Here is a 15,966-nt window from a genome sequence, read left to right on the forward strand (position 1 = left end):
CCCACTTGACAGCCAAACCAAACCAAGCCAAACCAATGTTGATGAATCAATGAGCACATGCTGAAAATAGTGGTGGGCTACATTGATGTTCCCTTTTTCCCATGAGGAACACGTAGTTTATTAACAATTAGTCTTCTCCTCAAAATACAAATACTAAAAGGAAAATTCAATCGTGACAGCAATTCATTTACAGTTTCAAAAATGAACTCTGAAGACAGAAAAGGCAATCGAAATTACTGTCAGCAAAGTTAGTTATAGCGACCCATGATGAACAGTATAAATATTAACAAATGAAACTCATTTTAACTTATAAGGGAGTTAGGGAGACTAAAAGATAGTTGTACAATAGTGAAGAAGACACCTTCTGAGGTGATAGAGCAGGGAACCAAGGTCGGATATTTTTTAAGTTTAGATTCGGATTTGAAATTTTTGATGATTTAAAAAAGCTCTACAAAAGAAAGCCAAAAGTATTACGATAGAAGAGATCTGCTGCAGGAAATTAAAAAGAGTAGCAACACGTATAACTCACGCGCTCTATAACCGCACCCACGAGAGATGATCGGTGAAAGGTTGGCCACATATTTTCATGACAATGTTCAGCAGCGGGCATATATACTAATCATTTTAGGCATGCACAAACAACTTCAAACTCAAAATATTTATAAAACATTTAGAAATTACTTTGAAATTTATATCACAAACAAAATACTTTTTCAACTAAAAAAATAATACCCTTTAAAAAAAATTTTGTATCAAACAAACCCATAGTCATCATTTCAATTTAAAACATCGACCCAAGACTACATCAATTATTACTTAATAGACTTTTTTATTTTAGAGGGTATTTTTTGTTTTTTAGTCGAAAAAAAAATATTTTTCATATGATATAAATTTGAATAATCAGTTGTCCCATGAATAGGAATGAAATTAGTTGGTGGCAGTGTACAAGTTCTCCACGTTTGAACCAAATAGTCAGAGTTGGTCTTCTTGACTCCTTTGTTATGCATTTCTTGGGGGGCAAAAAATTTTGTCAACAACATAGTTTATTCCACGCTTCTAGTTCCTAAGAAGGCACAAAAGTTCATGACTAAGACACCAGATCGATATTATAGGCTCTTTGGACCCTTATTTCTTCTGCTCTATTTATTTTTTCTTTTTCCTTTTTTTAGAAAATAAAATAAAATAAAGGAAGAAGAAATGAATTCCAAGGGGAATCCTTGATCTAAGCTGATGTGCTTGCAACTTATACGCACCACCCTTTTTTTTTGTTCGCCCAGGATAATCGATTTGAGGCAGAGATTAGTGCCTTTCATGAAACGCAACACCAAAATAAAGTAACAAATGCTAATTACGGCTCCGTTGTTTAATGTTTTTAATAAAAAAATGTTTTGAGAAAAATATATTTCCCACTAAAACATATTTTGGCGTTTTACGCGTAAAGAAAATCACAAAAAAGAAAAATTTATATTTTCATTTCTATTATATTAACATATAAAAATCAATTTTTATTCACAACATAAATATATCAATATAAAATAATTAAAAAAAAATTAACCTAATAATTTGAGTCTCAGCAGTGGCCGACTATGACCCGCTGCCGCTGGTGGTCAGGTGCTAGCCTGGTGTTGGGTCAGCGGTGGCCTGAGGGTGGTCCGACTATGGTCCGAGGCCAATGGTGGTCCTTTGATGGCCCGGCAATGGTCTAGTGATGGTCCGAAGGTGGCCTGGGGGTGGCCCAATCATGGTCTGGGAGTTGCCTGATTGTGGCTTGGTGGTGGTCCAGAAGTGATCCAGTGGTGACTAGGCAGTGATCCATGGTTGTTCGGTAGTAGTCCGAAAGTGGCTCAATGGTGGTCCACCGGTGGCTTGATGGTGATTTGGAGTGGTTCGATGGTGATTTAAAAGTGGCTCGATGGTGGTCTAGGGTGGCTTGATGATGCTCCAGCAATGGCCCATTGTTGGCTTGGTAATGGTTCGGGAGTTTGAGAAAAAAAAACTCAAATTAAAGAATTTACATAATTTATAAAGGAAATTATTTTCCGAAACTAAAAAAGTCTTTTTAGTCAAATCGAAAATATTTTCAATTTCACAATTATTTTCATTCGTGCCAAAAATCGAAAAATACGGAAAACATTTTCCAGAAAAATATTTTACGTAAAAACAAATAGAGCCTACGTTTGGGTTTTTTTAATGAATAATGTTATTTAGTAAAGTATTATACGGTTGTCATATAATTGAAGTGACGTGATAGAGATTATTTTTATAAATGTTAATTAAAGTTCTAATTTTTACTGTCGCATCATGAAATTGTATAGCAGTCGTATAAGAGTCTAGTAAATACCATTACTCATGTTTACTATGATCGGTTGTGTATGGTGACTAATTGAGTAATGAGTTGGGCATGCAAGTGGGAAGTGAAAAAAATGTCAATCTAACCCGAGTATTAAATCGATTAATCATTATGGTACTGTAGTATGTACTTAAATTGAATAGTGAATATTGTTGGGGAATTATTATTCCTCGACCCAAGTGAACCCGCATTGGGGGGGGGGGGAGGGTATCCGAATGACCAAGTGGATCGAATACAAACCGTGCGGTGACCCGTGGAAGCTTGACCTTGATCGGATACCCTTTTCGGACATCATGCTTGCTCGGGGATTGGGCTTTATAGATTTTATCAAAGCGCTTAGTTAGTGGAGTCAAATCAAATCAACATCTGGTTAGGTGACCAAATTCCAAGAAATTCGGGATTACTACACGTCTTACTTGACCTCCGCACGTCGCTTGGTGTCTAATTACCATGCTAATCACTATTTAAAATGTACCTGAACACTGTTCATACCATGCCAAAGTGATTGGAATCCCCTAAAAACTGGAACTTCCTTACCTTTCAACCATTTCAAGGGACCTATAAATAGCAAGTCATCAAGTATTCAAAGGATCTTTTTCCTTCTCTACTTTCACTATCACCTACTACCCGCCTAACTTAAGCATTAAAAGAGGATCATCGACCAATTCTCGACGTGTCTTTGCTGTTTTACAGGTTCCCAAGGTCGCATACTATAAAGAAGAAAAAACAACCCGACCCAGAAGAAAGAGAACCAATTTTTTACAGCTACCAACCAGAAGTCGACACGTCATCATATCGGAAACTATCTCAACAAATATTTGGCCAGTATATAATGTTTCTCTAACCTCTTTGACCTAATGCCTACGAACCTTATCATGCTACACTTATAATTACTCTCATGATGTGCATTTAATTCAATATTTTATTCTTATCACATCCGCGTTTTTAATTTCTTAAATCCTATATTTTACCGGGGTGTTACATGTACACATGGTGCGATTTATAGCAGTGACGTGGCCTCGTGTACAGTTGATGGATGACTTTATTGTAAATTAAGTTTTTGACTAAAAAAAAAAAACTTGAGAATTCGATTATATCTGGCTTGAAGTCAATATATGTCCTAAGTTGAAACAAAAGGGCTGCCATGAAAATTAGACTCTTATAAAAGGAAAATGCTTGATTAATTAGCCTCTTGGTGAAATGAGAGGTTCTTCAGTCACCTTGCCTATGTTATTGGTCCAAATTTTGAAGTTTCTGTGAAAAGCATTGATGGATTGATTATTTATTACAAATGGGACCTACAGCCAATTTTCAATTGATAAATGATGTGGATGAGGTTCTTACCATCATAAAAGAATCATCTTAAGGCCTCCATGGCTTTTTCTTTTTCAAATTTTTATTGTAAAGTCTTACTTTAATATTTATTTAATTCAACATAATGTAATACAATAACACATATTATCAGTGATGTGGACTCGATCTAATAGATATATTACCACATTGGTAATCATTGAAGATTCCACCTTTGTATGTTTTGTCATGTACTTTCTTTTTTTTTGTAAGGTTTTTTGTCATATACTTAGACTTAAGAGGGTGTCCAATGATTTCTTTTTTAAATGGATATGCTTCACAAGTACAATTTTAATTGCAAATCAAAAATCGATCAAGCATACCATTGTACGTTAATATTATGCTCAAGCAAATCATGGTGGGTTCATACTATTAAAAAGGTATGTTTGGCAAAGAACTTGCCAGAACATGATAGTGCTCTGCCACTATTCTTATAATTTTTCTTACTTTTTCACATTTTTCAATAATAATTCAAATCAAAACATTCTATTTTTTTCACTTTTTATATCATATCAATAATTTTTTATTATTATTTAAATAAAAAAATTTATTACAATGCAAATTTTTTTCACTTTTTCTATACAAATTCTTTTTACTTTATATTATATCATCACTTCTTACTAATTCCAAAATTAACAACTCACTACTCTGTTCTGTACAAGCATTTGTCAAACATATCCTTAGTGTATGAAGGCAGAATAGTTAGATGGCCGACTTGTCAACAATATAATTAATTGCCCAAAAGTTGGTAATTTGGATTGGCGGGTCAACTTGTGGATCAATTCTAATACAATCCGTTTAGTAAACGGGTTAGATTCTTTAACTTTGGCATGACCCATTGAAATAAGCGGATGACATGACAAGACTCACTAATCCGTTTAATAAGCAGGTCGTGTGGGGTTGACCTAACCTGACCCGCATAATTTATTTAATAAACAAGTCGTGTTGAATTAATCTACCACAAATCATTTGACTCGTTTGACACATTATTTGAAAACTAGCTCTAATAATTTTTTATTTATTTTTTGGTTGTATTTATCCATTGTCCAATTAAAGTTATGCCCATTCGAATAAAGAATTAATAAATAAATAGAAACAAAAAATATATATATTTGATTTATACAGTCAAACAAGTCACCAAATGGATTAAGTATGTTGACATGGGATTAACTTATTTATTAAACGAGCTAGTTTGAGTCAATCCGATTGAGCAAAACCCGATTATAGAAAATCATAACTCCTTAATTTTGTTTTCAATTCGTGAATTATGAAAAAAATTGTCAATTTTAATTAAAACCAAAGTTTAGGGAAAAAAAAAAAAAAAGTTAATAAACATAGGACAGCTACTGCCTACTATAGGGAAGAAACCAACGGTTTAAAACAAGGTGGATATAAACATCAAGAAAAGCATGATTAATTAAGGCTACTAAAATTGCATCAAGCCTGTCCCCCTAGTCCGTCCAAAACCAATTTTGATTGCGGTGACACATATATTCTCTAACCGTGGACGGGACTCGTGGTCCCCACGATGAGCGGTGGAGGATGATCCACGTTTGAAGAAAATGTGAAGGGGGTTACGTCACCGGCCTCGAGATGTGAAAATCCCGAAAATCCACGCGTAATCGTCCCACCAAGTACACTCCGACAAAACGGTGTTTAACTTGACTGGCAAATCTCATTTCTCCGTGTGCAGTTTGGACACGTCATTGAATCCTGTGCCGAAATCTTCGCTTCTAATTTTTGATATTTTGCAATTGAAAAATACTAAAATTACAATACTCCATTATAATTTCTCGTTTAAATCTGTTAAATTTTTTAAAATATTATAAGGATTTATAAGTGCTTGTTGGAATTTAACAAAATTTATAAAAATACACATGTCTAAATATTTAAAAATTTTCATAATTTTTTTTTTTTTTCTAAAAAATAAAGGCATAGGTGTATTTTGAGAATTTTGATAGGATTTAACGAAAAAATTTATCGGAAGGTTGAAATAAAAAAAAAATAAAAGATAAATACTTTAAATTGACATTTTTAAAATTTAAGTGTTTAATTACAAAAACGATGAAAAATCAAATGTTATAAGTGAAGTTTTCTATTTAAAATACTTTTTAAATGATAATGAGTCATCAAAAAACTGAGCAACGTTACTGTCACAATTTTTTTTTTATTATTATTATTATTTATAAACATTTGACAAAATTCATCTCAAGAATAATATTCTATTTGTTATTATTATTTTATTAAATGATAAAGACTGGATTTTAAAGAAATAATTTGTGGGTAACACAAATTCTTCAAAATGGCAATGCATTGGGAATTATGTATTCCAAAATTGAAAATTAAAATACCTTGAATATATTCCATCCTTCCAAGTGGATTCTTATAACTTATTTGAATTTTCACAGTATGAGCGATTTATTTCCATTTATAAAATTGTCAAATAAATTATAGGGAATATCTTTTCAGTCCTATATATATATAAACATACACGAATTCAATTCTTAATCATCCTTGGTTAAAAAGGCGAGGAAATATTAACCCATAGGAGTAAAAAAATTGATCAAATCGACGGCTTAAGGAATTACATATTTTAACCTAAAAGCTTAAGTTCGTTTAATCAATACTTTAACACTTCCTATTATGTGTGACTCTGTAAATTGCAGAATTAGAATTTAAACTCAAGACATTTGTCTTTAATATCATATTAAATTACTATTTATTTCAAAAACTCGAGCTAATAAAAATGAATAAATTTAAATTATTTCATCAATATTTTAACACCTGAAGAGGGGCTTACAACGCAATAAACAATTTGTTTAAGAAGTTTAACAAAATGCTCTGATTTGAGCAAAAACATAGGATGCATTAAAAGATAGTATTTCTTTTTAATTTTTTTTTTTTTTTTTAAAATTTAGCAAACAATGAAGAAGAATAAGTGTCTTGACATTTTGTTATTAAATTTTTAGAGAAATTATATAAATACATCTTCTCATATCTCATGTTCAAATTTACAATTGGATTTATGGGACCCACATTATATCTCACAAATTCAACAATAGATTAGGAACTTGGTCGTATGAAGATGTGTGGACATGTATGTGTATCATTTCTCAAGTTTTTAACTCTTTTTTATTCTTTTTAGAAGACAGAGAATCAAATATTTTATTTTTCTTGTTAATATTGTGTATAATTTCTCAAGTTTTTAACTCTTTTTTTTTTAGAAGACAGAGAATCTAATATTTTATTTTTCTTGTTAATATAGTGCCGAAAATTCTTTTAGTGCCACGTAAATGTAATTGTTGAAGAGTAATGCTTCTTGAATATAAAAAGTGTGTATGAGTGCGTTTGGGATTGCAATTTCATAGAGAAAAAATGCGATTTTAAACCAAATCGCAGAAAATGAACCGTTTAAAAACTACCATTTTAAAAAATTGTGATTTGAAAAAGCAGAAAAGTGCTTATTCAAATCGCAGACAATATGATATTTTTTTGAAAACGCAATATTTTAAAAAGCTAACCTGAGATTTTAAAGGTCAAACTGTAATTTTGTCAAACGCCTAACTGTGTTTTTAAAAATCACTTTTTTAAATCACACATTTTAAAATCATTATTTTTAAATCGCACTTTTTGAAATCGCAAACTCAAACGGACCTTATCTCAAGTAATTTTTTTAAAAAAAATTAAAAAAAAATAAATCCAAAGAAATTGTATACACAACAAGCATTACTCATTGTTGAATAGGATAAAGTAAACTCTAAGGAAATCTAAAAAGCTAACAAAATAATATTCCCATCGCCAATTTAATTCAATAGTGCTACGCAATCACTGCAATCCAAAAGGAGCCCAAAACAAGAAAAAGCTTCTGACGTGGACGCCACTCCCTCCTCCCTCCTCCTCAACACTCAACTTGGGCCGGGCCCATTCATATTTTCAACTGTAGGTCATTTTCAACCGCTTTCTTATAACCATTTTCCTTCCCTACATATATAGAAAAATGTTAAATTTACAACACCAATACAACAACCACACAACGATCCCTCACATGCGGGTAGACCCCACACACTGGGACCCACCCTCATGTAAGGGGTTTGTTGTGTGGTTGTTGTGATGATGTTGTATATGAATCAAATCCCATATATATATATATATAGGGAAAATGTTAAAAAATTCACAAAAAATCACCCACAACAAATACTCTATGACTTTATCGGCTTCCTAAGCATTGAAAATTCTACCCAATGCGTAGGGTACCAAAAGAGCTTCCTTATCCATTATTTTACTACAAAATATTTATCTTTCATCTCTCATCTATTTGCTTTTTATTAGGGATTGTATTGAAATTGTGTGTAAAATGTGAGGATAAGTAGGAATTTATATTTGCAAAGAAAGAATATTTAATTGATAGAGAGAAAAATAAGAAAAATTATTGTAGAGTGTATTTGGATAGAAAAATAAAAAGTAGTTTTGTTTCCTAAATTTAAAGAAAATCAAAGGGAAGCTATTGTGAATGCTTAACCTAAAAACTTAAACTCTTTTAATCAATACTTTAACACTTCCTATCACATGTAACTCTGTAAATTGTGGAGTCAGAATTCGAATTCGAGACATCTGTTTCTGACATCATATTAAATTACTACTTATTCTAAAAACTCGAACTAATAAAAATGAATAATTTAAATCATTTTATCAATACTTTAACACATGAAGAGTGACTTACAACGCAATAAACAATTTGTTTGTGAAGTTTAACAAAATGCTATGATTTGAGCAAAAACATAGGATGCATTAAAAGATAGTATTTATTTTTAATTTAGCAAACAATGAAGAATAAGTGTCCTTACATTTTGTTAACAAGTTTTTAGAGAAACTATATAAATACATTTCATTTTTAAATTTACCATTAAATTTATGGGATTTCCATTAGATCCCACAAATTCATAGTGGATTAAAAACTTGGTTGTATAGAGAGGTGTAGAGATGTATATATATCATATCTCAAGTTTTTAAGTTTTTAAGTTTTTTTTTTTTTTTTAAAAAAAAAAAAATCAGAGAATCTAATATTTTATTTTTCTTGTTAATATAGTGCCGAAATGTAATTGTTGAAGAGGTTCAAGTAAACTTTAAGAGAATCTAAAAAGCCAACAAAATAATATTCCCATCGCCAATTCAATAGTGCTACGCAAACACTGAATCCAAAAGGAACCAAAAACAAGAAAAAGCTTCTAACGTGGACGCCACTCTGTCCCCTTCAACACTCAACTTGGGCCGGGCCCATTCATATTTTCAACAGCTTCCCAATAGTCATTTTTCTTCCCTAGGCCCTACATTTTACATATATGAAAAATGTCAAAAAATAATAATAAAAAAACCGCCCAAAGCATATACTCTATCGGCTCCCTAAGTATTAAGAATACTACAGTTCTGCCCAATGTGTAGGGTACCAAAAGAGCTTCCTTATCCATTATTTTAATACAAAATATTTCTCTTTTCTATCTCATCTCTCATCTATTTGCTTTCTAATGAGAATTGTGTTGAAATTTTGTGTAAAATATAAGGGTAGGTAAGAACTTATATTTGTAAAGAAATAATATTTAATTGATATAGAGAAAAATAAAAAAAATTATTTTGGAGTGTATTTGGACAGAGAAGCAAAAAATAATTTTGTTTTATAAATTTATGAAAAATCAAATGGGAGCTTCTGTGAATGCTTTTAGAACACTAGCAACAGCTTCCGTATAGCCTATTCCGTTCCTCAAAGATATAAAAAAATTTCAAAAAATCACAAAAAGTCACTTTAGCTTCCATATACATTTTTTTAAGATAAAATATCTTTTTCCTCTCTCCGCTCATCACATATGAACGGTCTTGATTTGAATCTGAACTGGGCTTAGAGCAGGCCCACCAAATAAGCCCCACACATTTGTTCATTTTTTGGTAGAGATTGGACAAGATAAAGGCCCAAAGATCAGCGGCCTTATTTCGATGGTTGCCAATATTGAGTACAAAAACTGCCCCCAACAAGGGCTCCTTTGAACAATAACCCAATTTTCAAGCTAATTTGAATTGCTTATTATTCCTTCACTTATCTTATTGCACACTCTACTAATCCCCTCTTCACCATCAGCAGTGACTATCACTATTCACAATTACTTGCCAAAACATAGAAAGTGATTATTCACGATTGCTGTTGGGAAATATTCTCAAAAATTAGGAAATGGGCTTATTTAATTAACGCAAGCCCATTTACTTATATTGGTCCTGAAAAACCAGCTACATTACAAGGTTTATTCTAAGGCCCATCAAAAAATAATTTTATAATAAGCCAAGAGTATTCCGGAAGCATCAAATCTCGGGATACTCAGATTGGATAGATCTCGGGTAGGCTGAGAATAAATCTTGGAGTCAGGGAATCGGTTCCCACATTATCTGGAGTGAACGATTAAAGTCTCATCTATAAATAGGTGCAAACCATCATGTATTCTTCATATGATTTTATTATTATACAGACTTGATTTGAATCCTCTCCAAAAGACTAATTTAGGCATTGGGATGGATTCGGCTGGCACCCTTAGCGAGCTTATTTGATATTTGTTATTTTGCAGAAAAGAAGGAATGACTTTACAAAAGCTTGTGTCACTATACTAGAAACTGTCTCAACTATTTTCCAATAGTTACTTACCCCCCAAAAAAAAGAAAAAAAAAAAAACTAACAATATAAAAATGTGTGATTTTTTTTTTAAAAAAAAAATGTGCAATTAAGTGTTTGGCTTTTATAATCGAAATTTAATTTTTAAAAGAGTGCGTTTTTAAAAACATATTTTCTTGTATGTGATATAAAAAAAGATTTTTTATTTTTTTATTAAGTTTTTAAATTGTAAAATTTTTAGAATGCACTCCGAGACAACATACTTGATGCGATTGGGTTCAAACTCACTCTAAACCTTAGAGGACAGTAAGGACAATGATATCAAGATGCTGCCCAATGAAGCTGTCTTTGGTCCAAGGGATTGCTCCCATGCAGAAGGAATTCACCGACCATAAATCTAGGAGTACGTACTGGTGGAACCTGTATGACTATGAATGCGTTTTGCTTCTGGGGTGTAAATATAATAATGTTACATACGCAGTTGTTTCTATTTTTGAACAAATAGCACGTGCTATCATTAATTCTTCAAACAGTTAAGAGGCTTACAACTTGAAAGTAAGGGACAAGATCCCCCAACTCTCTAAGCCAGAAGAATCTGATTTAATAAAACAGTTGCCTAAACAGAAATACAAATTTTACAAGAATGACACTTGAACCTCTTTTACAATAACACTCACTTTTTAAAGAAAGATGGCTGATCTACCAATTAGCCAACAAATATTCTCATAAAATTTGATCCAAACACAAGTAGGCTATGACCGAAGAAAAACAAGATAATATATAACACAAACACAAAAAAGCAGAAACACCCAGAAACAAGCTGCCGGCAGTGGAGAAGGAGGCCAAAGACGCCTGATGGTGGGGCGTGTCACGTGTAGGACACGCGTCGTCACCAGAACCACATAGATGAAGATCCGACGCCGTAGAACCGGATGCCACCGTGCACGGCCTGAAAAAGACGAAGCGTGGCCTTCACGCGCACCAAGGAGCAGAGAGCTCCCAGGCGCGTGGGCACCACGCGCCGATCATAATGATCGACACGACCGGAGCTTGCGGCAGCAAGGGCGGAAGACTGCGGGGAACGGGTTTGGGGGGCACGTGTCAATCAGAATTCGGCGGAGAAGTGTAGATCTGGCTTCCAAAATCAACGAAAAAAAATGTGAAATAACTTGCCAAAAATCATCCCGTCGACTACACGTTGGATCGGCCACTCTCCCATAGAAGATATCTTGAGATGAACAATCCTGCCAAAACGAAAGAAATAACAAAGAAAAACAAATAACAAGCCACCATAGTCCAAAAAGGCTAGGGGAGGGTTAACCACCACCGGATCTAGTTAGGGGGAACAAAAGCTCCACAACCCTAGAGATTGGGAGTAAACTAACCTTACTGGACCAACTCAGGAGGAACAAAAAAACAACCTGACTCACAAGAAGCTAGAGGAAAATCACCACCGGGAGGGGGAGGCGTGAGGTCACCCCCTCCCGATGAAAACCATGCTCACAGGGGAGGGGCTCTAGAGGAGAGAAGAGACAGGCTATTCTCCCCTATGATATTGTTAGTTGTTTCTACTTTCTATGCATATCGTAGACTACTCAACCTATTTTCTTTTTTAATTTTAAAAAATATAACATAATTGTTTATATTTTTTAAAAAAAGTTCATATAAATATAAAAGAAATGTTCACACGTACCTTCCTCAAATTACAACTCAATTGACAATGTCACATCAACTTTTAATCGAGACAATGCTCTTTTAAACTACCATAAAATTATCAATGTTTGCTCAAGGCCAGCAGAAAGACAAAAATGACCTTAGAATTTTTTCAATAAAATAAAATATCCCTATAAATTAGAAAAAAGAAAAAATTTGAAAAAAATGAAAATTTAATATTAAAAAAAAATTATTTAAAAAAAAAAAAAATTTTAATTAAAAAAACTTAAATTTTCTTTTATTTTTTTTAAAATTTGGCTGCCCTTGATTTTTATGTATTTCTTATTTTATTTTATTTTTTAGTTTTAGTTTTTTTTTTCTTCAATTTTTAATTTTTAATTTTATTAAGGGTATTTTCGTCGTTAGAGAAACATTGACAATTTTTGGTAATTTGAGATAGGGATGTTCAACCAATTGCGGTTTTTACCAACCGTCGGTTATTCGATTATTTTAAACTAGTTATTAACCGGGTACCAAGTTTTCATATATTGTGGAATATTTCCAATTTTTTCAATCTAATATTTGAATTTCAGTTACATAAATATTTCAGGGTTTGGGCTGCAATCTGCATAAGCCTTGTGTTTGGCCAGAGGAATAAAGGCAGATTGTTCAGTTAATCTGAGATATTCTACTAACAAAGAAAGTTGGCACTTAATATATGAAATTAAATGCAGATATCATGGAAATCCTTTGGAAAAGTTTTTAGCAGCAATGGCTGCATATGATCAAACTTAGTGGGGAGTCTTTCCTTACCAATTTTTATGTTTGTGTGAAAATGTGGTTGTACATGGTGCTTTTGCTTTTGAGAGTAGCGGTCCTTGCACAATATATACATAGGGGAGTGATCCTTACACTCTTTGTGCACAACAATAGCATAATATGTGGACCCCACCTCAATGTGCATTGGTGTTGTGTCATTGTGAGTGTTTTGATCATTTCTCATATACATAACCATAAAAATATGGGGTGGAACCAACTTCTGGGTCCTACCCCATGCACATGTATGTTGTGCATTTCTCAAAAGTCACTCTACACAACAATTGTATACATATTATACAAGAGTGTATAGTAGACAAAAGAATTTGATTTTTGTATTACACAATCACAATAATTGTACAACAACCTCTCACATGAAGATGGGCCCAATGTATAGGACCCACCCATATGTAACATTTTCCAGAGACAAATAGGCCGGTATGCAGTTGTGGACAACTGTGATACAAGGATCACTCAATTTGCCTTTTCCCCATGTAATCTTTGTGCGCCCGCACTACTGTGTGATTTGTGAGCTGACTGCTGTTTGTCACCTTTGTTTTATTATCCATATGCTTCTTTTCTTTTGTACTTCTTCGTTTCCTTTTGTCATTTTATTCTAGCTTTTTCATTTTATTTTTTGTAATATAATAATAATAATAATAATAATAATAATAATAATTGGTTACTCAGTTATTAACCGATTTTTTAGAATACAATAACTGGTAACTGCAATCGGGTACCCGGTTATCCGATTATTGTTATCTCCGGTTATTCGGTTTTTCCAGTTAGCGGTTGTTACCGGTTATTAGCAATTTTCGGTTATTTTCGGTTAATAACTGTCCCGCTTGTACACCCCTAGTTTGAGAGGATATTGTCGATTAAGTAGTAGTTTGAGAAAAATATGTGGACTTTATCCTAAATATAAATTAGAATTGTATTACAAGAGTGTTTTAAAAAGATTTGATTACACACTATGATTCCATTCACCGGCATATTGTATTGTATTAAAGAGTAATAGATTCTATTCCAGTGTTACTTCCAAACTAATGAATATGAATAGTTAATAATTTTTCAGTTTTTCAATAGAATATTCATTCGACGTACAACTATCACACAATGATGATGTGGCAATTACAACCAACTATTAGATCAGTTCTTGTTAAAAATATAAAAATAAAAATTCAAAATGATTAATTGAAACTGCACCATAATATTATAGATAAAAATATAATATATATAGCATTACTGCATCTCTCATACTAAACAATTTATAAATTTAGTCACAAATCTTGAATATCACATGCATTAACCCAACCAAGTTAATATTATTCAAAAAAAAAAAAAAAAAAAAACCCAACCAAGTTAATATATAAAAAGAGTAATGCTACACATCATCTCCTTGTCCTCCCAAATTTGATGTGGCTCTTAAAATCACCATTGAATTTATGATAGATCATTATTGAATTTTGATCCAATGGTGATTTTAAGAGCCACATCAATTTTGAGAGGATGAAAGGTGGACAAGAGGATGATGTGTAGCATTACTCATATAAAAATGTCTTAGGATATAAAATAATAATAATAAAAAAAGTAATATTTCTTATTCGTTTATGATCAAACCTTTGACTTCTTAACAAGGTTCCGGCGAGTGGCATTTTATTCAAGCATCTCTCTGGCCGGAGCCATACCTCTCAACCCTGGAATCAATCCAGTCCCTCATATCCCTCAACACAAGATTAGCGTTGTCGTCGGGCTCCCCTTGTATCAACGAGTGGTACATCCCCTCGTAAAGCTTCAAGCTCTTATCCTCGCTGCTCGCCTTCTCGTACAGCAGCTTCGACGATGTCGGACACGTCACTCCGTCTGAAGTCCCGTGCACCGTCAAAAATGGAGCCGTCACCTTCCCGAAATTATCCTGTATGTACTGGCAAACCCTAGCAAGCTCCCTCATGGTCCCTACCCTAGGCTTTCCAGTGTACCTCCTCGGATTAGACGCTATTATCTTTAGCTTCTCCGGGTCCTTGATCGCTTTCCCGACCATCTTGTTGTCCGGCATCGCCGCCCACGTGTCGGCGATCCCGAACAGCATACCGTACATGAACAACCAGGCCTTACTGGGCTTCATGTTCTCCGGCATGACGAAGAGCGGGGCCGAGAAGATTAGCCCCGTCCACGTGTTGGGCTCCGACTGGAAGTACATGAGCATAGTGGTGGCCCCTCCCATGGATTCACCGAAGAGGAATGCCGGGAGGTCTCTGTAGGATTCGCTGCGGCGGACGTGCAGGAAGAAGGACAAGGACGTGGCGGCGATCTTCTCCATGTCGCCGAGGTAGCAACGGAGGCCGTCGGATCGGCCGTGTCCGGGGAGATCGGCGGCGAAGACGGCGTAGCCCCAGGAGGCGAAGCTGATGCAGATCTTCTGGAAGAGCCAGCCGGTGTCGGAGCCGTAGCCGTGGGTCATGAAGACGGAGGCCTTGGGTTTGTCGAAATCCAACGGCAGGAAGCTCTGCGTGAAGAGCTTGCCGTTGGGGGTGTCGAAGTAGGACTTGGTGTTGCGCACGCCTTGGGAGGTGTAGTACTCCTCCTCGGGGATGTGGCCCCAGAAATTCGGGGGCGTTTCGGGCGGCATGGATTCGAAACGTCTCGGTGCGTTCGTTTTGCTTTCTTTGTAGTTGTAATAAAAGTTGGAGTGGAAATGATGAGGCGGTGGAGCGGTGGTATATAGGAGTTGGTGTTTTGGAGAGGGAGAGAGACGTCCGGTACAAGGTAATCCTTCACCAACAACGTTGTGGGGCCCCCTGGGTGGGGAGTGGTTGAACCATGAGAGTTGGTGGATTGACGTTTTTCATATGTTTCTCTTTTGGGTGGGGTCCGCCACTGAGCGGTTGGTTTGTGAGTGATGATTAGATGGGGTTGGGCCTAGCTATGTGAGGTTGGGTTGGGTCAACTCTTTTTTTTTTTTTTTAAAAAAAAATAGTCAATTGTAAACCATCTGTTTTTATGTTTTTTCTAAAAGACAACTAAGTTTGAATAGTAAGTGATGACACATTAAATAATCACCCTAATTAGGGACATAACTTTAATTTTAGGAAAATGGGGAGAAAACTAAAAAATAAAAAATTTTAACCCAATTTTTTTTAGGGGGGTG

At 34.2% G+C, this 15,966-nt stretch overlaps 1 protein-coding gene across 1 annotated transcript; it reads right to left on the bottom strand.

The window, feature by feature from the left end:
• Window positions 1-14,386: 14,386 nt before the first annotated feature.
• Window positions 14,387-15,543, bottom strand: LOC133864011 (caffeoylshikimate esterase). Its single transcript, XM_062300193.1, has one exon. It carries the CDS (start codon window positions 15,445-15,447, stop codon window positions 14,479-14,481), a length of 969 nt encoding a protein of 322 aa, XP_062156177.1. The 5' UTR covers window positions 15,448-15,543; the 3' UTR covers window positions 14,387-14,478.
• Window positions 15,544-15,966: the final 423 nt, after the last annotated feature.

The sequence above is a fragment of the Alnus glutinosa genome, chromosome 3, assembly GCF_958979055.1.
Source record: "Alnus glutinosa chromosome 3, dhAlnGlut1.1, whole genome shotgun sequence".
Lineage (NCBI taxonomy): Eukaryota > Viridiplantae > Streptophyta > Magnoliopsida > Fagales > Betulaceae > Alnus > Alnus glutinosa.

Excerpts from the sequence above, each read along its gene's own strand:
- LOC133864011 (XM_062300193.1), bottom strand. The coding sequence starts at position 15,447 with ATGCCGCCCGAAACGCCCCCGAATTTCTGGGGCCACATCCCCGAGGAG.